Raw genomic sequence first — 27,103 nt, 5'->3', positions numbered from 1 at the left:
ACTGTTATTTAGAACAGTCCAAAATTACTAGATTAGATATTACCTTTGAGAATAAAGATTAGAAACTGGTTTGCATCTGCATATTTAACTTTCCTAGTTAAAAAAATGAAATAAGACTATGCTTTTGGAAATAGAGCTTTTACAGGTATGGCAACTCCATGTAAAAGAAAGAATAAAAATAGATGATAGGACTCAAAAATTTTACCTTTCCGTACTTAATAGGATTTATATACTTCAGTTGATTCGTTGATATAATCTAATTATTGTATTCATGATTTACATACATTAAAATTTTTATATCTATATTGATTAATGAAACATCTAGTAAAGTAGCTCAAATCTTATGTGAGAATTCCAAGAAGATTTTGTTCCCATAAATAGAAAGAGGGAAAACAAAACAAAATTCAAAAGCATACTTCTGCCAGAGATCAAAATTAAACAAGTTGTTTGATTGATTTTAACTTATTTGAATGTATATCTGCATTGAACTAATTTTTAAGGTTCTTCTAATTTAAATCACATTGGAATCAAATACTAAAACTAGTTTCCATTATATATTTATGGAAACAAAGGAAAAGAAAGCCAGTGATTTGCTTTGGACCCTAAAATATGGCTTGAATGAGAACTGAGATTCATAATATAAAGTTTCCTACACAGACTGAAGTTGTTAGTTTGTAAACTAGTTAACAATTTTAACTAGTTATTCAAGTGAGATGTGTCTTTTATCAACTGCTTAATAACTGATTTTACATTATTACTGTGATTTTTATCCATTAATATTTGTTGTTTAACTTTCTGGTATGTCTAATATGTCCATGAAATATATATAATTAAAGCATGAATTTATGCAGTTAAAGTTCTAGCAAATCATTTATTAAATACTATGACTGTGTAGATACTAATTAACCATGAGAACTGAGCAGCATTTAAGAAACTGAATAGTGTATTTATCTTTTATCTTAAGAGTAAGCTTTATTTTATTTAAAAAAAAAATTGGTGCTGGGGCTTGTGCATGCTAGGTGCCAACCCTACCTCTAAGCTATACTCCCTTGCCCAAGAATTAGATTTAAAAGGAAAACAAGAAGATTTATGTGACTTTTCTCACTTCCCTGCATTTTGCAAGCATACTAAGAACATATGGAACCTACAACTTTTGGAACCTACGATTTTCAATATTATTGCAGCCCTCATAATTCCTTTCTTCCCTAAAAATTGAAAAAACTGGAAATTTTCTCTATTTATCATGGATTTCTTCAAGGAGATCTGAAAAAAGATGTGGGTGTATGACTGAGCTTTTTTTTTAATGCACAGCATTTTTAAGATCTTATGTTTTTTTCTTTTTATTCTAATTTGTTATACATGACAGAAGACTGTATTTCAATTCAAATTACACATATAAAGCACAGTTTTTCATGTCTCTGGTTGTACATAAAGTAGAGTCACATCATTCATGTCTTCATACATGTATTTAGGGTAATGATGTCCATCTCATTCCACCATTTTTCCAACCCCCATCCCTCCTCTCTCCCCCTTCATCCCCTTTGCCCTATCTACAGTTCCTCCTTTCCTCCCATGCTCCCTCCCCATCCCCATTATGGATCAGCATCCTCATATCAGAGAAAACATTCAGCATTTGTTTTTTTTAGGATTGGCTTACTTCGCTTAGCATAATATTCTCCAACTCTATCCATTTGCCTGCCTTTGGAAATAGAGCTTTTACACCTGCTACCAGGGAAATACATATGAATTTGACTTTATTTTTTTTAATTCAAATAAGAAGTTTATTAAATTATGAAATGGATGGAAAAGATTCTGAATATTACTAAAAGTCAAACTTTTAAATAATATAAAGATTAGTTAAGACAAGATGTCATAGTACAGTTAAATGGAGGTCAAGTCAAGAGATCCCTCCTTCTCTTCCTGGTGCATTTGCCAGCTCATACCAAAGCACTTGGCATCTCCCTGTGCTACTTGTCAAAGGCTGAGCCTTCCTGAGGCTGGGGAATTGGAACAGAACCTATGGCCCTCTGCCCTTTGCAGGGACCCACCATGACTCTTTGGCCCTAGGCACACTTGTAGCTTCAGGGACTCATTCCTGCACTGAAAACCCAATCAATACATTAAATTAAAAATCATATTCTTTCACTATAGTTTTTTTTGCCTATTTATTTATTTTATAGATGACAGCAGAATGCATTACAATTCTTATTACACATATAGAGCACAATTTTTCATATCTCTGGTTGTATACATAGTATATTCACACCAATTCGTGTCTTCATACCTATACTTTGGATAATAATGATCATCACATTCCACCATCATTAATAACCCCATTCCCCCTCCCTTCCCCTCCAGCCCCTCTGCCCTATCTAGAGTTCGTCTATTCTTCCCATGCTCCCGCTCCCTATCCCACTATGAATCAGCCTCCTTATATCAAAGAAAACAAGGTATCTCTAGTTTTCTTTCCGACATGCAACCAAAATGTGACACAGAATTCTATAATTTAACTTATGACTTATTCATTTAAGAAAATTTTATCGCATGCCTGTTAGTTGCCAAGCTCTATTTTAGGCATTCATCATTACCAATAAAACCTTCTGTAATGATGGAAATGTATATGCTGTGTCCAACATAGTCACCACTAGGCACACATGACTATACTACTCTTGAAATGTGGCTAATGGAGCTGAAGAACTGAATTATTTCTTTTAATTAATTTAAATGGCCATATGTCCCTATCAAGCCTCTTACTTTCTAAGGAGAGGAAGAAAACAAAGTAGTAATTTGAAAGATAGCTAGTTTGAAGTAGTGTTAAAAGGTAAAAAAGAACTAAAATGGGAGGATCACTATTGCATTCTGGCACTGGAGGGCATAGGGCAGGATGTGGCAGAAATAAAGGTGGTCAAGGAGAGAGAGCTCTCTGTTGAAATCACACTTGACCTAAGACTGAATGAAAAGAAGACAGCAATACAAGAAATGTAGAGGAGAGCATTACCAAGACCAGCAAATGCAGATGCACTAAAGAAAGAATAAGATTTGTTTATTAAGAAAAAGACAATCAGCTGGGCGCGATGGCGCACGCCTGTAATCCCAGCAGCTTGGGAGGCTGAGGCAGAGGATATTAAGTTCAAAGCCAGCCATAGCAACTTAGCCAGGCCCTAAGCAACTCAGTGAGACCGTGTCTCTAAATAAACTATGAAAAAGGGCTGAGGATGTGGCTCAGTGGTTAAGTGCCCCTGAGTTCAATCCCCAGTACCAAAAGGAAAAAAAAGAAGAAAAGAAAAAGAAAAAGTCAACATGTTCTGGAGCAATTAGTGCACAGGACAGATGGAGACCAAAGAAAAAGGAAGGGCCAGATCACTAAGTCCACTGTTGTCCAATGTTAAGGAAAGTAGGAAAACATTGAAGTATTTTAAGCGCCCCCCCCCACCCTGACAACATGATGTGATAATGTGGTTTTAAAAGGTATCTTTGAATGGTTTCTGGAAAATAATTCTAGTAAGAAAAAATGGAGTTAAAGTGACCAGTTAAGAGGCTACTTCATTTGCCACTTGATCTAGGGTGTTAGCAGTGAAGGTGAAAAGTTAATAAACTCTAGATATTTCTTGGAGGTAAAACAACAAACTTGGTGATGGAATTAGCATAATGAACTAATGGCTTTTTAAGCATCACGTGTCATATAGTCCCTTTATAAGGGACTTTATAAGGTTGAATTTTTGTTTAAACCTTCCAACATTGTTGACATTTATTCTACTCTAATAACCATTTTCCTTCTTGTTATTCATAAAAATAAATAACTTTCATAGCATCAGTTTGATTTGTCAAAGTTTGATAATTCAGAAAAATGGACCAATAAAAGCTACAAAAGCTTGGTTTACAAAAAAAAGACTTTTATTTTGCCATGTTCTTCAAATAAGATTTATCATGCTAGAGTTATGAGCTGATTATGTGATGTCTGTGTCTCGATAAATTATTTCTGGCTTTCTACTTAGGTGCAGTGTGTGTGGTTTATTGCAGAGAGTAAAGCTGAACAGAATTCTAGTACACATGTTCATGCAGGGGCCATGCACATGGCTAGTGAGTGTATATAAGGGTTTTTTTGTACCCAGTCCCTAGTGTCTTGGCATTACTTTTATTATGTCTGCAGTACTCATGTAGATGAAATGCCACAACACATTCTTTTACTATTGTAGCCTCAACTCATTTAAAAAAAATTTTTTTTTTAAGGAAAGAGCAATTACTATCATAAAAATTCCTTACTGGGGAACTTTCCACATTGCGTTATCATTCCATGAGTCTAATAATAGTGGAATATAAAGAAAAAATTTTTAGAAAATACTAAAATATCTAAAAAAGACTTTGAGGTCTGTAGCTAGCTAGGTCCATAATGAGAAACACTAAAAGTCTGGAGGAGGAGAAACAAGGAAAAAAGGCAAAGTCAGGTTTTTTTAGAACTCCTGGTACTTGTTAGAGATTTATAAATCATGGCATAGCTAAAGATAATTTTCAAATCACATGCACCTTTACTAAGTCTAAACAAGTTAAAGAACTATTTATGTGTTATCTGTTTTGAGAATGCTAATGCCTAAAATTGGTCATTACCTGATCCTTTTGTATTTCTGTCCTGATAGTTCTATCTGCCTAAAAGCTAATTATGTGTTTTCTGTGAAATCTTACAGTGGTGTTATCAGGGAGATTGTGTTCCTTTTGGCACTTGGCCCCAGAGCATAGATGGGGGCTGGGGTCCCTGGTCACTGTGGGGAGAGTGCAGCAGAACCTGCGGGGGAGGCGTCTCCTCATCCCTAAGACACTGTGACAGTCCAGCGTAAGTAGCTAAAGTAAGCCAGAGCCAACAAAAAGACACAGTTGGAAATGATTCAAAGCTGTGGTTTCACATGTTATCTGTAAAAACGTTTCTCTAGTGAGCCAAATGCTTGTCTTCAGAACAAGCAATAGGCACAGGAAAGTGGAGGAGCTTTGTTAAATAGACTTTCTTTTTCTTCTTTTCCTCTTATTGTATAACTAAAAATAAAAATTTTTAAAATAGAAAAGCATTGTGTATCTGTCCTAGATAAGCCAGACTTTTAATCTAGTAATAATCAGATAGATTTCCTCCTACAAAAACTACTGAATTATGGATGAATCCAGGTCTGGTTTTTGCTACATTACCATTATTCCCAGGAAACCTAAGGTCTTTTCACATGTCACATAAAATTATTACTGCTACATTAGTATTAAAAGGACCAATGAGAGCACTTCAAGGGTTGAAATGCCTTGATTCGCACCACAAATCACAATGAAAAGAATACTGCCCATGTGTTAAAATAGTTTCCATTCACATGCCCCCATTAATCATCTTCTAGAGCTGCCACAACTTTTCTCCCCATGACTGTTTTATGCAGGTCAACCTGCTCCTCTCCCACTACTCTTTTCTCCAGCCAGAGTTGCCCTGGCACAAGGCCAGCCTTGTTAGTATTATTTTCTAGCTCTATTGCGTCTCCCTCCCACCAATGCCCATTACAGGTGAACTGTTCCTTTAGTTGTACTTTCCTGTCCTCCCCCAGACTAAACCACTCCTTAGCTGCTGCATGTCAAGTGCCCATTTTTGTCTAGAACTGAGGCTGAATGCCTTCTTTCCTGGCTAGTAAAATTTGATGTAGGAAATTATGATAACTTTTTTTTACCCCTCTGGGATAAAAGCTTATCTATTTTTATTTTCTATTTGTTCTCACTTTAACTCACGATATTTCTCTTTGGAATCTCTCTCCAAATGTGTCTTTTCTTCTTTTTAGCTTGAATTTTTTTCCCTTCATGTTAGTTCTGTGTTTTCATTCTCCCACTTTCTATCAATAATTACCTTCCCGCTAAGTAGAGCTTCCTGTTATGCATTCATAAACCAGTTCTTACTACCATTATCCCCACTACCTTGTTTTTGTCTGACCAGCCAACCTCTCTCAAGCTTGATTCAAGCTGAGCAATTTCCTTTGTTTCATTAGAGTCAGTATTCACTGGCATTCAAAATATATTAAAAATATAGATTTGATTATCCCATATATCCTAAGATAGTACAGAATAATTAACCTAAATTAAACAGTAAGCTGCTATAAATTAATAACCCAAAAAGTAAAATAATACAACAAATAATATAGCCAGATATGTAAGGGAATACCTGGACCTCTTTTAAAAGAAAAAGTTGTTTCCCCTCAATAATAGAATTCTCAAACAATAGCATATGGCTTTCCCTAATATAAACTATTTAAGATTAACTTACGTAAATGAAATATTTAACATTCTACTCTTTCTTTAATTTGAATATATATAAAAATTTATATAATGCAAAGCCATCTGATTTAGGGGTTTGATTTTTAACTTCATATAATATTTGAAATGAGATGGAATTAATTTCTGCATTATTTATTTTGAATTGGTGCTATTTCCAGAAAGTTATTTAGTGTCCTCTCTTTGCTTTCCATATGGAAGGAAAAAAAAAACTTTTCTCTCCTACCTGGTAAGCATATAGCATCAGATTATGAGTTTTGTTGAATATGACTTAACTGGCTTTTAATTACAAATAAATTATTTTTAAATTCATTATATTGTACTAGATACTATACTATAATTAGAAAATATATTAATTATATTTTCTTAAGTATGTAAGTCATGACAATTAAATCTTATACATTACTCATAGTAAACTAACTTAATTTTTATGTTCAACCATAATTTTGCTAATAACTACTAGCGTGTTATTTTAATAATAAAATAATCACATTGGCATTTTAAAGTAAATTTTAATATTTTCAATAATCAATATATGTATTCTTTATTGGAGAGATATATTCACATGCTAAAATGTTTTTTCAGACCTTCAGGAGGTGGAAAATATTGCCTTGGGGAAAGGAAACGGTATCGCTCCTGTAACACAGATGTAAGTAAAACCAAACTCTGCTATGAAAAATTAGCTTACTTTTCCCCTAGAGCAAGGAAATATTTTAAATTGTAAGCTGTTTGATCAGAAATTCATGTGCATGAGGGTCACATGAATTTCCTAAATGGTTAATCATGAATGGAGCTGGCCTAAATTCCATCAATACTGTCAACAAGTGTCAAAGGGGAGCTCTAGCAGTAGGAGCAAATACATTCTTCCCCAGTAGGCATGGAAAGAGAGCTACACACAGCCTGAGCTGCCCAGCCCCACAACACTCAAAACTTGACTGCCACTATCTTTCTTTAGTCCACCAGGATCAATCTTATTATGTTCTTCAACCCAGTTTATGTTTGTCACCCCAAGAGGCTCCCACATCATTCCTCATCTCTTGCCATTGAATCCCATAAGACTCTACATATTACCTCTTATGTTCCTTTTCCTATCCCTGCCAAACTACTAAAACTTTTCTGTACCCTGCAGATTTATCACCAGCAAAATCTCTTATACCCTGACTTTTCTGGTTTTTCTTTCCTTCACCTTCTTGCTGCAATAAAAAACCACTCTCCTTTGAATCTGCTGCTTCTATTATAGATTCCAAACTGAAAGCTTCTGTTTTCTTCCTTTTCTCTGATGACTGGGCTTAAAAATGGACTGAATATCTTTGACATGTAAATGGATCAAATATTTTACCATTCCTTCAAGATCATGTTTCTTCCTATAGCTTTGAATTTCATGATATCAGACTATTAACCTACTGTCTCTTACTCTCATGCCCTCTAGTCCTACTTCTGTCTTATTTTCTAGGTGATTTCACATCAATGAATGTTCCAGTATCTTCTCTTTAGGATGTTTCCATAAGCATACAGACATGCTTTCTATCTAAAAACAAACCACAAAGCCTATAGTTGTTTTCTCATTTCTTTGCTCTTCTTTGAAACATATTTCTCGAAAGTCTTATCTGTACGTATGGAATCCAGTCCGTCTCTTCTAATTTTTTTTCTAAAATTGCCCTTATCAGGTTCCTGTCTTCATCATTCTGTTGAGTGCTTTTGTCAAGTCACAGATGACTTCTGTGTTTCCCCTTGGAGTTTTCATTGTCCTCGACTTTCATTAGGTTTCCATCACTACAAGTTTTTTGTTGTTCTTTCACATTGCTGCTTACTTCTCATTCTCTTTACTCCTTCTTACTCTTTTCTTTTTCTCTTACTCTTAGAGTACCCAGGGGTTAGTGCTTGGCTGCCTTCTCTGCTCTATCAATACTCATTTCCTTAATGATCTCATCCAGTTTCAGTGCTTTTGATACAATTTATATGCCATTTGACCCCCAAATTTTTATCTTCAGCCTAAATTTCTTCCATGGATTCCAGGCTCATATGTAACTATCTGATTAGAGACTTTTTAAAAAACTTTTGTTTATTTATATATGACAGCAGAATGTATTGCAATTCTTATTACACATATAGGGCACAATTTTTCATTTCTGTGGTTGTAAACAAGGTATATTCACACCAATTTGTGTCTTCGTACATGTACTTTGAATAATGATGATCATCATATTCCACCATCATTTATTGATTAGAGACTTTTAATAGACATCTAGTATTTAGTGGATGCAAGCATTATTTACAGTTCCATAAACCTGTTTCTCCAGCAGTGTTCCCCATCTAAAGATGTCAAACTCCATTTAAACAAAAAACCTCCAAGAGTCTCTTTTGACCCTTTTCTCTGTCTCACAGCCCATATACAATCCCTCAGGAAAATCTGTTGATTTTGCCTACAAAATATGACACAGATCTGACCACTTGTCACTACCTTTGCTGCTACCACTGGGGCCTGAGTTACCACTGTCTTTCATTGATTCCTTTAGTAGCTTCTTAGGAGGATTTCCTATCACTACTCTTGTCTCCTCTAGTTCTTAACATAGGACACAGAGTGAGCCAAGTCATCCTTTACTCTTCAATGCCTTCTTCATTTTACTCAGATCCAGAGTCCTTACATAGCCCTGCAAGGTCTACACCAGCTGGCCTCACTGCTTCTCTGAACTCATCTCTCACCACTTTCCTCCTCACCTTCCTTAACCACTCCCACCTTAGGGGCTTTTACATTGGCTGTTGCCTTTGCCTTATATCCTCTTCTCCTAAAATACCTACATGGCTGAGTATTTCATTTTATCTTTACTCACTCTCTCTTCAATTAGGCCTAGCCAGAACAATGTACTTACAATTTTAATCCTCCTTGCTCCTTATAACCCTGGGACTTCCAATCCTACTTACCTGGCTCTGTTTTCCTCGACTTCTAACATGCTCTAGTTTATCATACTTCATTCTGTTAAATATGGATCTCAGAGTAATTACATGTAGCTTCAATTATAATGATCTTTTCAAATTATCAGCATTATTTGTTCATTTTCTCAAGTGAAAAATTATTCAATAATTAAATGCCTAGTTTATGTTAGACTTTCTAGGGGGAGAAAGATAACTTGTACCCTCAAGGATCTTATAATGACCTGAGAAATTATTTAATTTTAGAAAATAACATTATAATGAGTGATATGGTAGAGTACATGAGGCACCATAAAAGAACATATATTTGCACTTAGGTTAATTAGAATTTTAGGAATTTTCTCTTTTTCTCATAGAAAGCTAGAAATCTGAAAGACATATTGAAGCTGATCAGAGAAGGAGAAGGTAGTGATGAAAATATTCTAGACAGAGGAAATATTCATTTGGAGATATTAATAAACTACTGAAAGATCCTTTGATTCATGTTTTAGGTGAGGATGGATTGGAGAAAGACAAGAGTACAATATTACAATAATAAGCAAATCAAGAAGAATTGATGAGAATGATAGAAGTGTCGAGCCATAGGCTTGAACTAGGAATGACAGTGAAATCTAAAGAGGGCTAACAGAGAAAATTAAGGACCTATGCCTTCAAAAAGTCACAAAAATTAAAGAAACAGTATATAATAAAATAAAACAGGGTGAAGGGAAATAGAAGTTGAGGAGACCAGAGAAGATATGACAAGTGAGAATATTCTCAATGACGACAAAAAGAGAGGGTGGCCATGGAAGTACCTACTTACCCTTGAGTGGAGGTGAAGGAGCCCAAAGAACTTTAAAGCTATTGAGTTCGGAGGGTCTTCCGTGTAGGTGTTGCAGTCACTCAGAATGATGTTAGAACATAGAGTATATATACAGTGAGACTGTGAACTAGATATAAAAGTCCTTAATAAGTGAGGAAGAGTGACCCTCTTTCATTAAGCTAGATAGAGGTTTGGATGAATGGCATAAATCTCAGAAGAATGGAGATTTTATACATGGATAGAAAATGTGGACACTGATATACTGTTAGGTAGGAGGGAGAAACTCAGACACAACTCTCAACTCCCAGTTGTTTTCATTAAAATATAATTGTAGGAGTGTGCACACATTTAGGCCCTAGTAATATAGGTGTTGTGTAACATGAATAATGTATGATAGATAACAGAAAAAGAAAAAAAAAAGTCAGACATTTTGGGCTTATTTCATATTACCCAGGAGTTGTAGTAGTTGCTCAAATTGTGGAGGTTATTACTGGTAGGTTGGCATTACTACATTTGTCTTCTGTTTCAGCTTTTAACAAATTATAAGGAGATACAGTCAAGGTAACTGAATAATGAATATATAAGTAATTAATGATGTTTTCCTCATTAATCTCAACTCTACTAATTTAGAACTTGAAGCAGTTCAGTTACCATACTGTCCAAGTTAATAAAGTTATCTGAGTATAATTTGTGTAAAGCTATGGCCTGCTTTAATATAATGTAATATATGACAATTTAAATTTTCCAGAACAACTAATCTAATCCAATGCTGACCAATGAACTTTCTTCCATGATGGAAGTATTCTACGTGCATTGTTCAGCCTGGCAGTCACCAGCCCTAATGTAATTGAAGAACAGAATTTTTAAATTTAATTAATTAAAATTTGGAAAGCCACATGTGGCTAGTGGTGACCATATTGGATAGTATAGAACTAGACAGTTTAGCTGAGCAATAGAAAAATAAACATTATAATTATAAAGTGAGTTGTAAATTTTACATATAAAATTCTCAGAACAAATCAATCTATTTTTTTTTTTTGATACTGGGGATTGAGCTCAGGGGCACTTGACCACTGAGCCACATCTTCAGCCTTTTTTTGTATTTTATTTAGAGACTGGGTCTCTCTGAGTTGCTTAGTGCCTCACTGTTGCTTAGGCTGGCTTTGAACTGGCAATCCTCCTGCCTCAACCTCCAGAGCTGCTGGGTTTACAGGCATGCACCACTGTGCCCAGTTCTAATTCATTTTTAAAATACAGTCAGCCTTTGGGCTGGGGTTGTGGCTCAGTGGTAGAGTGTTTGTCTAGACATGTGAGGCACTGAGTTTGATCCTTAGCACCACATAAAAATAAAATATTGTGTCCACTTAAAACTAAAAGATAAATATTAAAATATATATTATATATATTAATATATATTATATATATTATATATATATATATATTGTCAGCCCTCTATATCCACAGGTTCCATGCTGGCAAATCCAACTTACTTCATATTGAAAATATTCTTTTAAAATAGCTTCTGGCCAGGAGTGGTAGCACACACCTATAATCCCTGACTCAGGAGACTGAGTCAGGAGGATTGCAAATTCAAGGCCAGTCTCAGCAAAAAAATAAGGTTTTAAGCAACTTAGCAAGATCATGTCTCAAAAAATAAAAAAAGGGCTGGAGGTGTAACTTAGTGACAGAATGGCCCAGTACCAAAAAAAAAAAAAAAAATTGAGTCTATACTGAGAATGTACAAAATTTTTTCTTGTCATTCTTCTCTAGACAATAGAACAACTATTTACATTGTACTCTGCCTTATAAGTAATCTAGAGATGATTTAAGTATACAGAGGATGCATATAATCTATGCAGATACTGTGCCATTTTATAAAAGGGATGTGAGCATCCATATATTTTAGCCTTTGCAATGGGAAGGAAACACAAAAAGGCAAGTGGAACATTAGAGCACCTAAAGTACTTTTGCCCTGACAATATTCAGAGGAAGAGAAGTGATGAAATGCTCCTATGTTTCTTAGGTATGAGAAAACTGTTGGCAGATCTCCTCCCTGTTCCCTCAGCAGATTTCCTTCGTGGTTTTCTTCCTTCCTTCCTTCCTTCCTTCCTTCCTTCCTTCCTTCCTTCCTTCCTTCCTTCCTTCCTTCCTTCCTTCCTTCCTTCCTTCCTTCCTTCCTTCCTTCCTCCCTCCCTCCCTCCCTCCCTCCCTCCCTCCCTCCTTCCTTCCTTCCTTCCTTTCTTTCTTTCTTTTTTTTTTTTTTGCCAGGGGACCACATGCCCTTAAACCCTCAAACCAGTCATTAGCAAAAGGAGTACAATTACTATTATTGGTTTAGACTAATCCTGATTTACCCCTAAAATGGGCTTAAGGTCACCTTTCCTGAGCAAAAAATGTCAAAGTTGTATTAGCAAGAAATCATGGAGTAGACATTGTGTAAGCCATAGTGTCTGCCTCAGAGCTCTTTTAATTTCCACAGAAGTAGTAGAAGTAGCTGCTGATAAAATTTGGTGAGCACATAATTATGTACCATAGCTATGATTGTAACCATCTTCCCTTCCTATGTGGAGAGAAGTTCTCTCCCTTCTTCTCACTAATGAGTTGGCTTGGTGGAATCTTTAAAATTCCTATTCTTTCAATCTAAATCTAGAAAAACATGATACTTGTAAAGTTTTGGTGTAATCTGTTCTGTTACAACATTGTTTCTGTAGCACATATTAGCCCATAACTAATTGTGTTGTTTTGTGCCACTAAGTAAGGGAAATTGTATGTGATGACCATTCACCTTTGTCTGACATTCATTTTGCTCATTTTAACCAGATACTGTCATAGAAGTCCTTATTGTGTGTTTATCCCTTCCTTTGAGCCTATTTCAGCTTTTTGTAAGATAAAGGACTATATTTACTCTAGTATTTGTTTGGAATTTGCCATATATTTTTAAAATTGTGCAAGTATTTTTTTTTTAGAATTGTTATTGTTTTTGTTGGGCATCTGTGTTTGAGTTGTCTGCCTGCAACCCAATTTTTTCCATATGCCTGTTATTTTTAGTGTGCAATTTTGTGGAAAGAGATTTTTCTGGAATGTATGTGTCATATTAGAGGAGAAACTCCTTTATTTAAAAAATCTATTCTAAGAGTTTCTAATATATAGACTATATCGTAGAACAGGGAATAAATAATGAAGATTGCGTTGATTGGAGATAAGATTGAGTAAAGTAAGCAAGAGTATTTTCTCCTTAGCAAAGAATAAGTATCAGTATATACTCATTATAGAGAGATTATGTCTGTGTTCTTTAACTTTTGCATTCTTTCTAAACGTAGAATGGCTTCAATGTTCTTTTTTCTCTATAATGCCCAGGTGTCTGTTATTTGTGATCTGCTCTCACTTAAAAGATTCAAAAGAGTGCACTTTTCTAAGTCCAACCTCCTTCCTTAGTGCACGTTTTACATAATCTAATACTATGCATGTCATACTTAATGAACCTGTAAAGTAAGATCTGAGGGAAAACTTTCCAACTAGTTAAAATCAGTTTGACGGTTAAGAACTAGAAAAGAATTCGTACGCATTTTTTATTTGTGATCCAAGACTTTTTCTTGAGACTTAAATAGGGATAATACAGGGGATAAATTCAAACAATCTTGGAGGAATTTTCAAATCAGTGCCCAGAATGAGATGTCAGGTGGTAGGGTGGCAGGAGAACCAGCATACTGTATATAGTGTCATGAATCCTTGAGGCTTGTTCTGTGCCTTTTTAAACTTTTGCCCAGTTCAAGTTACAATGGAAAATCTAGGAGCTATTAGGCCAGTTCATGTATATTTGAGAGAACCTACTTGAATTCCTTTTAGAACCATGCAACCCCTTCCATATAACCTGTCAATTTCCCAAATAATATTAAAATCTTGATCTCATTTCTGTGTTTTCCTAGTTGGTACTATGGATTACCACTTAGTTCTCATATATTTTTACTTATAATAATAATTATTATTAGTTATAGATCTATGATTAGAGTTGTTGGCTTATAGCACTATATTAAAATCACAACTGAAAAACAGAATAAATCAGAAAATCAGAAGAAAAGGAAAGCAATGTAAAATAGGGATAGAATCAGTACCTTGGATATCTACCTCAAAGTCCTTCCACTTATTAAAAGTGGGTTGCAAACTTTACCCTGAGCTTACTAGTGAAATGACCCAAGTAAAGAGGCAAACATCAGTTCCAAGTTTTATAATGTCTTGTGGCAAGATAAAAAGAGATATACCCACAATAGACCTGTTCACTATTTGAAGCTTTGATATTCCTCCTATGTGGATCCCTGCACTGGTGAATTGAATTGAACTATATAAAGCTAAGAATACTCTTTTTAATCCAAGTTAAAGGAAAAATTAAAACCTAGAACCGTTGTGGGTTAAATAGTCTTTAAAAGTTGTAAGCATAGAAAGAGTATTTCACATTTTCTCCCTAATTCTTACTATAGACATTTGAAGGGTATAGGAGTGGTTGAAGAAAAGAGCTTTCCAGTAGAAAGGGCAGAGTGTTTGATTAACTATTATCCTTGTTTCATAAATAAATAAATAAGTCATAGGAATAGAGGAGTCAATTTATAAAGATAAAATCTTCGATCCTTAAAAGTTTCATAAAAGGATGGGCTGGGGTTGTGGCTCAGTGGTAGAGTGCTCGCCTAGTACATGCGAGGCACTGGGTTTGATATTCAGTGCCACATAAAAATAAATAAATAAAATAAAGATATTGTGTCCAACCAGAACTAAAATGTATGTGTGTGTGTATATATATATTTTATATTATATAATATATATAAGTATATATTTTATATATGTAATATATATACACATATAATATATATACACACACATATATAAATAAAAAAAATTTTCATAAAAGGGTATCCAACTACAAAATTGCCCTGCCACCTTAATAGCAATATAACCAGGCTATCCAGATGCTAGACTTTAAGACTGATTATCTGCATCAGGATGTATTGGACTGGACAATTTGTTTCTTACTTCACCATGAGTCACACTAGGAAGTTTTCAAAAGCAGCTAGACAAGAATCCTTTCTTTGATATGCACATAATGATCTCCATGGCAGAACTGTAGGTAAAGAAAAGATCTGTAGCAGGAACAAACTAATGTTCTTTTCACCTTGAAGCTACAGAGATAATGAGAAACCAGGAGCACTTATTAAAGACATTTAGGAGAACTGGGTAAAGTTTGGTCTAACCAGTAAATCAAGAACTAAAACTGAGTTTTTGATATTGTGAGTTAATCTAAAAAGACCTGGCCTTCTTGGTCTTAGAGGGCTGAATTTTATGGAAGCCATAATGCTAAGGGTTCATGGATTCAGAAAACAGTTCTCTTTGGACATAGAGATAAATTAGGCCCTGATAGGTTTTATACACGGGCAAAGGTAAAAACTAAGATGATTTTCTGGTAGGGATATAATGAGAAGTAAATATCTGGGTTTGGTGTTGAAGCTTTTGAAAAATGTTTGTTCATGAACTGCTCAAAAATAGGCTTTTGATTACTATCTGAATAGAATCTCCTTTTATACTGGCATATGAGAATATTGACAAAAATCAGACATTTTGTTTTTCTGAACTATTTTTTTTATCCCAATAGCTTAAAACTACCATGCAGAATGTCCTAAAAAGGTAAAAATTGGTACATATATTGTAACTATTGTAAGTAGTAGAATTTAAAGGTCAATTATGTAAATACCTTACTTTTATTCTTTGTAAAGAATAAAAATATGGCTGTATTAAGGTTAAGGACCAAATTTTATATCAAAGCTTCCTAAAGGGTATTAGGAACTATGAAGTAAACTCTTTTACATTCCTAAATTCTTAAAAAGAATTTCCTGGTGCTGTTGTTTTCCAAAACCAAGGGGGCAGGTGAAACAAAGATTAATGAGGCTGGAATAGAATTTCTGATGAAATAACTAAGTTCCACTTTGGGTAGAAAGTCACATTATTCCTTTACCTTCAAATATCTATTTTGCCTCTTTTACTTTATGCATCAAGCGTATAAAAAATGTTTGGAATATAAGGATTTTCCAGATCATGTGCAATCTGTTCTAAAATTTAAGTCTAAATTGTATAATACTTTGGTGTGTTCTCAGTCTTCTTTGCTAGAAGGGCATGCTATTCAGTTTTTTTTTCCCCTTAGTCCATTTGCGTACATCATTCAGAGTGTTAGTGCCTTGGTTGTGTAGATGGGAAAATTATAGTATATATTTGGAGATAGAATTGTGGTGAAAGAACATGTACTTGGAAATTAAATTGACTCAAGTTCGAGTTCTGCCTGTGATACTTATTGCTGCTTAATCTTGGGAAGTCATCTAACCTTACCAAACTTCTGTGAATTTCTAAATAAATAGGATCTATATCAAACTTGCATGGTTGTTTGATAATTAGAAGAAAAGTTAGAATTATATATTTAAAATAGCTGTGGCTATTGCTAGCATTTATTTGTACTCAATTGAGTGTTTCTGTTATTATAGATATTTGTGCCTTATGGGTTCTAATGTACTTTCATAAATACAAATGTGTTGCTTTTCTGGAAAGGAAGAAGAAAATTAAATGTTGGGAGTGTTGGAGGCAGATCTAATGTAATAAGTTAAAGCAAAAGTGTATTCACTATGAACACAGAAAGGAAAAAGCAGCAGAAAGTGGGGAAAAGGAAGTTGAAATTTTATGCATTTCGCAGTTTTCCCTGAGGCTGTAGAGTCATTGTTTCTTCCCAGCCTGCCCATTTCCTTTAGGAACTGGAGAGAAAAAGGGAAAAGGAAAGGGGAAGGCATTTTTATTTTCATCCCTTTTCATACTGTTTATTACACTCGGACATTATACAGTATTTTCAAAATTTTCCACATTTGTGGGACATCTTAGGATATATTTTTCCTCGAGATCAGGGCATTTGGGGGCATATTTCACAAATAAAAGAAAGAAGGTACAAAGGAATTTTGGACTTGCATATTCTTTGGAATTAAACTCTGATTAGAACCCCAGCAATAGAAATATCACTGGAAAGTTTGTCAGCAGAAACTCAGACTTCTTTATGTAGCAACTTTATGCCTCAATGAGTTATTATTATTTTAAAAAATTTATTTATCTAAAATAAAATGTATTGGGCTGGGAGTGTAGCTCAGTGGTAAAGTGCTTGCCTGGCATGCAAGAGGTCTGAGGTTCAATCCCAAGCACTGAAAATAAAAATAAATAAGTAAGTAAGTAAGTAAATAAATAAATAAATAAATAAATAAAATGTTAAATTTAGTGAAAAGGAGGTGTTCCTAAACTATCAAAATAATTGAAAGCACAAAACGATTTGTTTATAGAATGTGCTAATTTACATAGATCTCTGAAAAACAATGGTCATAAAGACGTTAATATTAATTTAAAAAAATTTCTTTGCATTAAGACGACCAAAAGTTGCTGACACCTACAGCTTTGCTCTTTGAATTTATGGGTGGGGGGCCATTCCTGGTTGGTTTTTCGGATAGAATGCTTGGTTAGCATTTGCTCTAGGAGACTGAAAACCTGTCAGGCTTTAAATAAAACCTTTGTTGCTTATGCCTGCTGTTGTATGTTTTGCTTTCTGGATAGTGTCACCATTATTATCGTTAAGTAATTACAAAGCATTACTCCTTAAGCTTCATTATTCCGAAACTAAACAAAAATGGATTTACCTCATTTTTATTTCAGAAAATACTCTTTCCTTTGATTACTCTTATTCTTTTGAACCAGCATATAATACTCCTACTGAGCCTATTTTAATCAAACAGATTCAGAGCATTCATGATGGGAACAATGACATTAGAACAGAATTCTAGAGGATGTATTCAAGGATCAAAATGACATGGGATCAAGTCCCTGAGTCCACTTTAATTCTCTCAAGCCATTCTATTCTCTCTACTTTTTCTGCAAACAGCCTGAACACACTCCAACTCAGGGCTTTTGCATTCAGTTTCCTGAAACACTTTTCACAGATGTGTACATAAGTCATTTCCTCGTTTTTTAAAAACTCTATTCAAATGCCGCCTTAGAAAAAATTTCTCTAACCTTATTATATAAAACAACTTCCCTCCCACCTCACTATCAATCTCCTTACCCTGCTTTTTGTTTGTTTTCTTATCTCCAACTAGAGTAAGCTCCATGAAAGCAGAGACAGAGCATATTTAGTTTTCTGCTGTAACCCCAGAGCCTAGATTATATCTGATACATAATAAATGATCTATAAATACTTTCTAGATGAAAGAAAGATACTTAAGGCCAGTTCTTGGTGCCTTATTTCAAGAAAACTAATGCTAAATCATGATGTGTTCATAGGAACGCCATCAAGGCCTAGATACCTTTCAGTTAAGCAGTTAGAGCTATTCAGTGTGAATCCAGAACAAAGGAAAACCACTTGGTTATAGGAAGGTAGGTTTGTAATGGAAGTAGGGAAGAACCTGCTACTTATTGCAGCTTTGTCTTTGATCTATCCTTATATAGGTGTTTATATAGATTGTATGGCCATGTAAGGATGATTGTAGAGGTTATCTAAGCATCTTATGCAAATTAGATTATATCACCTTTAATACCACTTCTTGAAAGGTATGATTCTGTATTGGCTCAAAAATTAATAATTGATTTTGATTTTTCTGTGAAATGCTACAAGATAAATGTATCTATTATGGAACATTCTAAATCAGGGTTTGGCAAATGGTACCACCTAGGACAAATCTGATCTGTCATCTCTATAAACATTGGAACACAGACATGACCATTTGTTTAAATGTGGAAACTTCTGCTATTATTGTGGTATTTAGAATGTCCAGAGCATGCTCCCATTCAGATGAAGGAGGTGTCCTCACACCCTGAAATTATTACTAAGCAATCTTTCTGTATCTCAGTTTACTTCATTATGAAATTAATTATAACTACCTCATAAGAGTGTGGTGAAAGGAATCAAATAGATAATGCATGTAAAGATCTCTGATCAGTATGCCACAAATTAGTGCTTAGCAAATACTAGTAGCTATTGTTATTTTTAATATTTTTATTATAATGACCCTGGGAGTGACTATCAGAGGAAGAATAGAACAGAAATTCTATGAAGTATTGTGGAAGTGCTTTAATTAAATAATAATATCCTCCATTTGACTCTTTATTTCTTTTCAAAGAAATCACTAGCAGATAGTGAAAAACAGCATTTTTTGTTTGCTTTTAGCACATGGCCCTTATGATGCCTTAATTTGTTAATTCAGGGATTTATTATGCATTAGTATTTATATATGAAATATCATTTATTCTTAGGCTTCTATGAAGTCCCCCCCCTTTCATCTAGAATACCTTTTTTCAACTATTCTTCTTTCTCTTTTTTTTTTTTTTTTTTTTTTGGTATTGGGTATTGAACCAGGGGTACTTTGAGAAAGGTTCTCACTAAGTTGCTTAGGACTTTGTTAAGTTGTTAAGGCTGGTCTTGAACGTGCAATCCTCCTGTCAGCAACCAGAGCCATTGGGATTACAGACATGTGTCACCACACCTGGTCCCTACTCTCCCCAAATCCTTAATGTTTCCTAACTGGCTCAATACCTGGTATGCTTTGAAACATACCCAAGATTTTCTTTTTCAACCAGTGTGTCCCTAACTAACCATATGACACATTGATCTTTCACCAATAAACAGCACCTGTAGATAACCTGTAGAATTTGTTCTCTGCTATGAATATTGCCTGAAATAATTCTGTAGCTTTACCCTTATGGCTTGATTTTCTAGCTACATTGAAAACTGGGCTTGGATGAACTTTTGGGTGGTTGGTGCTTTATAAGTATTTAAAGATTACATGAAAACTTGTACCTATAGTTCAAATTACTTGTATTTTTTAAAATTGATATTCTTTAAAAGTAGACTTGCTGCATGGCAAAGCCACTGACAATTTTTATTCCTTAAAAATAGTTAGAAAAGAAAAGCACTCCTGTAATCTCAGTATTCCAAAAATCTAAAGATTAGCAGTCCATGAAATAAAAGATCCTGCAAACATGTCCTTCCAGCATGGTACACTATATAGTTTATGGTAAATAGTTATTTTTCATTTTTATTAAAAGGCGATCAAGAAGAGTAATTTAACAAAAAGAATCATTAGGTTTGGCATTGAGAGTATTATATTTTAATGTGCTAAAATATTTTAAAGTTCAGGGCACTTCACAGAGTATAGGTCTGCTACCTCAACTAAAAGGACTTTCGGTTTTAGTTTTTTCATCTAGTTTTTGCGTACGTTTTTAAGGAGATACATGATGGATTGATTACGAAATAGACTATGACATGTGTCCCAGGGTAAATTTATATTGAAACTCCTTAACACTTAACTGTTTAAATGACTTCAGTTATATCTTCTATAGCTAAGATTACAATTTAGATACTTGAATCTGAATACTGATTATCAAACAGTAAATCAAATGCCAAAATTATAGCCAGAATAAGGTAGTGAGCTAATATGATAAGATTCAGGTAATTTTAATTTTTAGGGACGTTGTCCCTTGGTTTTGGTATTTTACAACAATGGTACCATTTATTATTTTATTTTATTTTAGCCATGCCCTTTGGGTTCCCGAGATTTTCGAGAGAAACAGTGTGCAGACTTTGACAATATGCCTTTCCGAGGAAAGTATTATAACTGGAAACCCTATACTGGAGGTAATGTATAACCTGGCAGAGTATTCATGCTTGAGAACTTTCAAATATAAAAGAGTATTTAACACATACAAACACACCACACAGTCGTGCAAGTACTAGTTAAATTAGTATCTGCAAATTGAGGCAGAAAGTGCTTGTCTTGTTACAAGGTTTTAGTTTCCCTATGATAAAATTTATATTGCTACAAAGTATTGGAAATTATTTTTAAAACCTAGTTCTAAATAACAATTAGAAAGATACATACACATCAAAACCATATAATATTTGTTCTGCTTGAGACTTCCTTGGAATAGAGGTGAATCACATTATAATCATTGGATGTTTGTAGTCACCACCCAGAAAACAAAGTATACCAATAAAAATCAACTTAGAAAAAGGAAATTAGTTCTTTTTTAGTAAAAGGCCAATCTTTACATAAGAGGTTATTCTTTTTGAGGAATTAAGAGATATTTTGCTCCTTAATTTGGGCGTGTTTCAAGTACTAATTATTCAGTAAGCAGAAGATTTTCTTTGCTCCCAAAATACAAATTAGATTTTGTTGAAATTTTCTTTTAGAAAAATTGAACGTACTTTAAAAAAAACTTTTACTGTTTGTTTTTCTAATATCTTACTTTAAAAATTATCTGGCTTAGAATAGTATCTGATTTTATGGTGACAACTGTATATCTACCACAGATGTTCTACCACTAACATTTTACTATACTTTATAAATGTCGGTTGATTTCTTTATCCATTTATTAACCCATCGTATTTTTTATATATTTCAAAGTCAACCAAAGTAATTAATATACTTTGTTTTAAATACTTTAACATGTATACCGTTAACCATAGAGCAATTATTTGTTTACTTTTTTCTTTTAAAGTAAGGGGATGTAGGGCTGGGATTTTGGCTTAACGGTAGAGTGCTCACTTAGCATGGGCGGGACCCGGGTTCGATTCTCAGCACCACATAAAAATAAAGGCGTTGTGTTGTGTCCATCTACAAAAAAGATCCTCTCTCTCTCCCAAAAAAAAAAAAAAGTAAGGGGATGTACAATACAATGCATGAATCTTAACTATACTTCAACTGAATTTTGACAAATGCACACACCTGTAATATTTTGCTGAGATATAGAACTTTACCATTATCTTCAAAATTATTATGGTCATTGTCAGATCATGGTCAGTTCAGGTCATTATCAATTATCATGGACTGAGGGCTTTAAATAACAAAAATTATTTCTCACAGTTCTGGAGATTAGACCAAGATCAGGTGCCAGCATACTACCATCTTCTCATTTTATCCTCACACAGCAGAAAAAAGGGGGAGAGGTCTTTGGATTCCCTATTATGAGGGCACTAATTCCATTCATAAGGGTTCTGCCCTCATGACCCAGTTACCTTTCCATGGCGCCAACATCTAATACCAACCATCACATTAGAGGTTAGGATTTCAAAATATGAATATGAGAGGACACAAGCATTCAGTCCCTAACTCCTCATGGTTCACTACTGTCAATAACTGCCTCTACCAGCTCCAAGAGGCAACAATTGTTCTGACTTTTTTCCTCAACATAATTATCCTGTTTCAGAACTTAATATAAACAAAATTATGCCATATTCACTCTTTTGTGTAGGGCTTCTTTAAACCTAATGCTGCGAGATTTATACACATTTTTGTATGTAGTAGTCCTTTTTGTTTTATTGCTAAGCAGTGTTCCGTGGTAGTTTTTCCATTCTGCCATTCTGGGTTGTTTCTAATTTTTAGCTGTTCTGAATAAGCTGTTATGAATATTTGTATGTACAGGGTTTTTTGTGAGCATGTTTCCATTTGTCTTGGGTAAATACTTAGGAGCAAAATTGCCAGGCAATAGGGTAGGTGTGGGGCTGGGGTTGTGGCTCAGCAGTAGAGCGCTTGCCTAGCATGTGCAAGGCACTGGGTTCAATCCTCAGCACCACATAAAAACAAATAAATAAAATAAAGGTATTGTGTCCGACTACAACTAAAAAATATTTTTAAAAAATAGGATAGGTGTGAATTTACTTTCAAAAGAAACTGCCAGATTTTTTTTTTTCAAAATGATTGTACCATATTATATTCTCAACAATAACTTATGGGACTCTGTTTACTCCATATCCGTACTAATATTTGGTATTTTCAGTCTTTCTCTGGAAGGGGTTGAGTAGTGTCTCAATAAAGATTTAATTTTTGTTTTAGGATGATTATGTTGAACATGTTTGCGTTTACTTAGTAGCCATTTATATATTTCCTTTTAAACTTTGTGTTCAAATTGTTTGCCTTTTTAAGCAAAGTTTTAATTTATTTTTATTTTAATTGACAAATTTATGAGGTACAGTATGATATATGTATATGAGGTAATTAGCATTTCCATCTGCTCAAATATCATTTCTCTGTACTGGGAAACTTCAAACTCTTCTCTATTTTGAAATATATATATATATATATAATAAATTGTTGTAGATTACGGGATGTTAGAACTAATTTGTCCTATCTAGCTATATTTGGGGTCTATTTCCAGCCTCCATTTCCCTTCCTCCCCATCTTTCCTAGCTTCTAGTAACCACTGTTCTTCAATGTGATCAACGTTTTTCTCTTTAACAAATGAATGAGAATGTGCAGCATTTGTCTTTCTGTGCCTGGCTGATTTCACTAAACATAATATCCTCTTTATGTTACCCCAAATGACATAATTTTATCACTTTTTATGGCTGGATAATATTCCACTGTGGTTATAATCCTATAGACCTAGACCATTTGTGTGTGTGGGGGGGGGGGGACGGGGGCGGGGCACTGGGGATTGAACCCAGGGCCTCCCAATGAATGCTAGGCAGGTGTTCTGTCACTGAGCTAGAGCCCCAGCCCCTAGACAACATTTTAAAAATCCATTTATCCATTGATGTATATCTTGATTGATTCTGTATATTGGCAATTATGAATAGTACTACAATAAAAGGGTGTGCAGGTATTATATCTGTCTGGTATAATGATTTCTTTCCCATTCAATAGTGGGGTTTTGTCTTATATGGTAGTTCTATTTCTTTTTTTTTTTTTTTTTTTAGAAGTAACCTCAAAATTTTTAGTTTTAGAAGTCTGTTGTCACCAGAAGACATACATGTTAAGGGTTCATATTAGTCTTAACACTTTACATAAAGAAAATTTTAATTAAAAATTGGCCCATCATTAGTTTTTTTTTTTTTAATTTTTTATTGTTGGCTGTTCAAAACATTACATAGTTCTTGGGGTTTTGTCTTATATGGTAGTTCTATTTCTTCTTGAGGAATCTCCTTACTTTTACTGTAATCATTGTAATAATGTATGGTCCCACCAAGACTGTATGAGTTCCTTTTTTCCACATCAATAATCACCATTTGTTACTTCTTGCTTCTTTCTAACTCGGATATCTCAGTATGGTTTGGACTTGGGTTTCCCCGATGATCGGTAATGTTGAACATTATTTCATATACTTGTTTGTTTGTATGTCTTCTTTTGAGAAATAACGATTCAAGTCATTTGACCACTTAAAAATTAGATGATTTTTATTAGTATTTTGCTTTTGAGTTGAGTTATTTATATATTCTGAATATTAATCCTTTATCATATGGATGAATTGTAAATATTTTCTCTCATTATGGAGGTTGTCTCTTCTCTCTGTTGATTCTTTCCTTTGTTATGCAGAAGCTTCCTAGTTTGATATACCATCATTTGTCCTATTTTGCTTTTGTTACCTGAATTTGGGAGGATATTTTTTAAAAATCTTGACCTATAGCAATGTCCTGAAGTATTTCCCCTATGTCCTCTCTTAGTTGTTTCATAGTGTTTTACTTTTTGTTGCTGTGACCAAAAGACCTGAAAAACGCAATTTTGGAGAAGGAAAATCTTATTTGGTGCGCCCAGTTTCACAGGTCTCAATCCATAGATGGCCAACTCCATTGCTCTAGGCTCAGAGTGAGGCAGAACATCAAAGCAAAGGGGCATGACTGAAGAAAACTGCTCAGGATATGACAATCAGGAAGCAGAGAGAGATAAGTTTGGCTCACTAGGGACAAAATGTATCCATACCCCAAAGGCTTATCTCCAGTCACCCACCCAGCCACACCCTCCCTGCCTACAGTTACCACCCAGTTAATTCCTATCAGCAGATTAATGCAGTGATTAGGTTTAAGCTCTTGAACCCAATCATTTCCCCTCTAAACTTTCTTGCACTGATTGTCACATGAGTTTTTGGGGAACACCTCATATCTAAAGCATAACACATAGTTCCAGGTCTTACATTTAGGCCCTTGATCCATTTTGAGTTGATTTTTTTTAATATGGTAAATCTTTTGCCCATATAGTAAGAAGTACAGTCTAATTTCATTCTTCTGCATATGTATATCTTGTTTTCCCAGCACTGTTTATTTAAAAAACTGTCCTTTCTTAATGTCTTTGTTGAGAATCAGTTGGCTATAAGTACATGAATAAATTTCTTGATTTTTCTATTCTGTTCTCTTGTATGTGTGTCTGTTTTTATGCCAGTATCATGCTGATTTGATTACTACATCTTTATAGTATGTTTCAAAGTCAAGTATTGTGATGCCTCTAGCTTTTCTTTTTTCCCTTTCAGGATTATTTTGACTATTCTGGGTCTTTTATGGTCTATAATAATTTGTGAAGAATATCACTGATATTTTGATATGGATTACCTTACACTTATAGATTCCTTTAGAATGTACCAGTGTTGGGCTGGGGTTGTGGCTCAGCAGTAGAGCGCTCACCTACCACATGTGAGGCCCTGGGTTCGATCCTCAGCACCACATAAAAAGAAATAAATAAAATCAGGGTATTGTGTCCAACTACAACTAAAAGATAAATATATTTAAAAAAGAGAAAGCATCAGTGTTTTAATAATATTAATTCTTCCAATCCATAAACATGGATGTCTTTGTGTGTGTGTGTGTGTGTATGTATGTATGTATGTGTATGTTCTTCAAATTCTTTATTAGCATTTTATAATTTTCATCGTGGAAATATTTAACTTTCTTTGTTAAATTTATTCCTAGGCATTTTAATTTTTGTGATCATTGTGAATGTTATTGCATTTAAAATTTTTTTATCAAGAATGTTATGTGTACAAAAATGCTACTATTTTCTGTATGCTGATTTTATATCCTGCAATTTTACTGAATTTATCAGTTTTTGGTTTTATACATATCCACACAATTATGTCTTCTGCAAACAGGAAAAATTTAACTTTCTTCTTTCCAATTTGAATGCCCTTTAATTTCTTTCCTTATCTAATTGTTGTGCCTAACACTTCTAGTACTATGTTATATAGAAGAGGTGAAAGTGTTTTATTACAGAACTTGGAAGAAACATTTTCAATTGTTCTCTATTTAGTATGGTCTTATGATGGGTTTGTCACATATAACCTTTATTATGTTGAGGTATGTTTCTTCCATATCTAATATGTTGAAGGTTTTTGTCATGAAGAGAGGTTGAATTTTATTGAATGCTTTTTCTGTGTTTATTGAGATTATCATATGTTCTTTCCTTCAGTCTGTTTTTATGTTGTATTACATTTATTGGTTTATGTATGTTGAACCATTCTTGTTATCCCTAAGATAAATTCTACTTGATCATGCTGTGTAATCTTTTTATGTGCTGTTGTGTCTTGCTTTCTAGAAGTTTGTTGAGATTTTCTATATCTGCCTTCATTAGTGATCTTCATCTGTAGTTTTCTTTTTGTTATGATGTTTTTGTCTGGTTTTGTATCAGAATAATGCAGAGTTGCCTCCTTTTCTGTTTTTGGAACAGCTTGAGTAGAATTGGTGTTAATTCTTCTTTATATGTTTTGTAGAATTTAGCAGTGAAGCCATCTGGTCCTGGACTTTTCTTTGTTAGGAGATGTTATTTTTGATTCAACATCTTTACTAACTACTGGTCTGTTCAATTTTTCCATGTCATCATGGTTTAAATTTGGTACATTACCTACGTTCAGAAGTAGAAACTAAACAACATGCTCTTGATCAACCAATGGTCAAATAAAAATTCGAAAGGGAAATTATTAAAAAAATATTTTGAGACAAATGAAAATGGAAATACAACATACCAAATCCTATGGAATGCAGCAAAAGCAGTATTAAAAGGAAAATGTATCCACTTCTAGGTTTTCAATTTTATTTTTGGTTTATAGTTGTTCATGATAATCCTTAATTGTCCTTTGTATTACTGTGGAATCAGGTGTACTAGCTCCCTTTTCACCTCTGATTTTTTTGTTGCTATTGTTTGGGTCTTTTTCTTTGTTTCTTGGTTAGTCTAGCTAACAGTTTGTAAATTTAATATTTCTTATCAAAAAAACAAACTCTTCATTTATTTAATCTTTTATGTGATATTCCTTTTTTCCATTATAATTTCT

At 34.0% G+C, this 27,103-nt stretch overlaps 1 protein-coding gene across 1 annotated transcript in view; it reads left to right on the top strand.

Annotated features, from left to right (window-relative positions):
• Positions 1-27,103, top strand: part of Adamts6 (ADAM metallopeptidase with thrombospondin type 1 motif 6) — a 297,708-nt gene that overhangs the window by 190,613 nt on the left and 79,992 nt on the right. The window contains exons 12-14 of the mRNA XM_046456198.2: positions 4,683-4,828; positions 6,868-6,931; positions 20,606-20,708. Of these exons, the coding sequence (XP_046312154.1) occupies positions 4,683-4,828; positions 6,868-6,931; positions 20,606-20,708 (313 nt within the window). The remainder of the gene's footprint in view (positions 1-4,682; positions 4,829-6,867; positions 6,932-20,605; positions 20,709-27,103) is intronic.

Source organism: Marmota monax, unplaced genomic scaffold (genome assembly GCF_021218885.2).
Source record: "Marmota monax isolate L192 unplaced genomic scaffold, Marmota_monax_Labrador192_F-V1.1 WCK01_AAM20220418_F8-fsc00130, whole genome shotgun sequence".
NCBI classification, from domain to species: domain Eukaryota; kingdom Metazoa; phylum Chordata; class Mammalia; order Rodentia; family Sciuridae; genus Marmota; species Marmota monax.
This window is presented reverse-complemented; position numbering and strand designations above follow the sequence as displayed.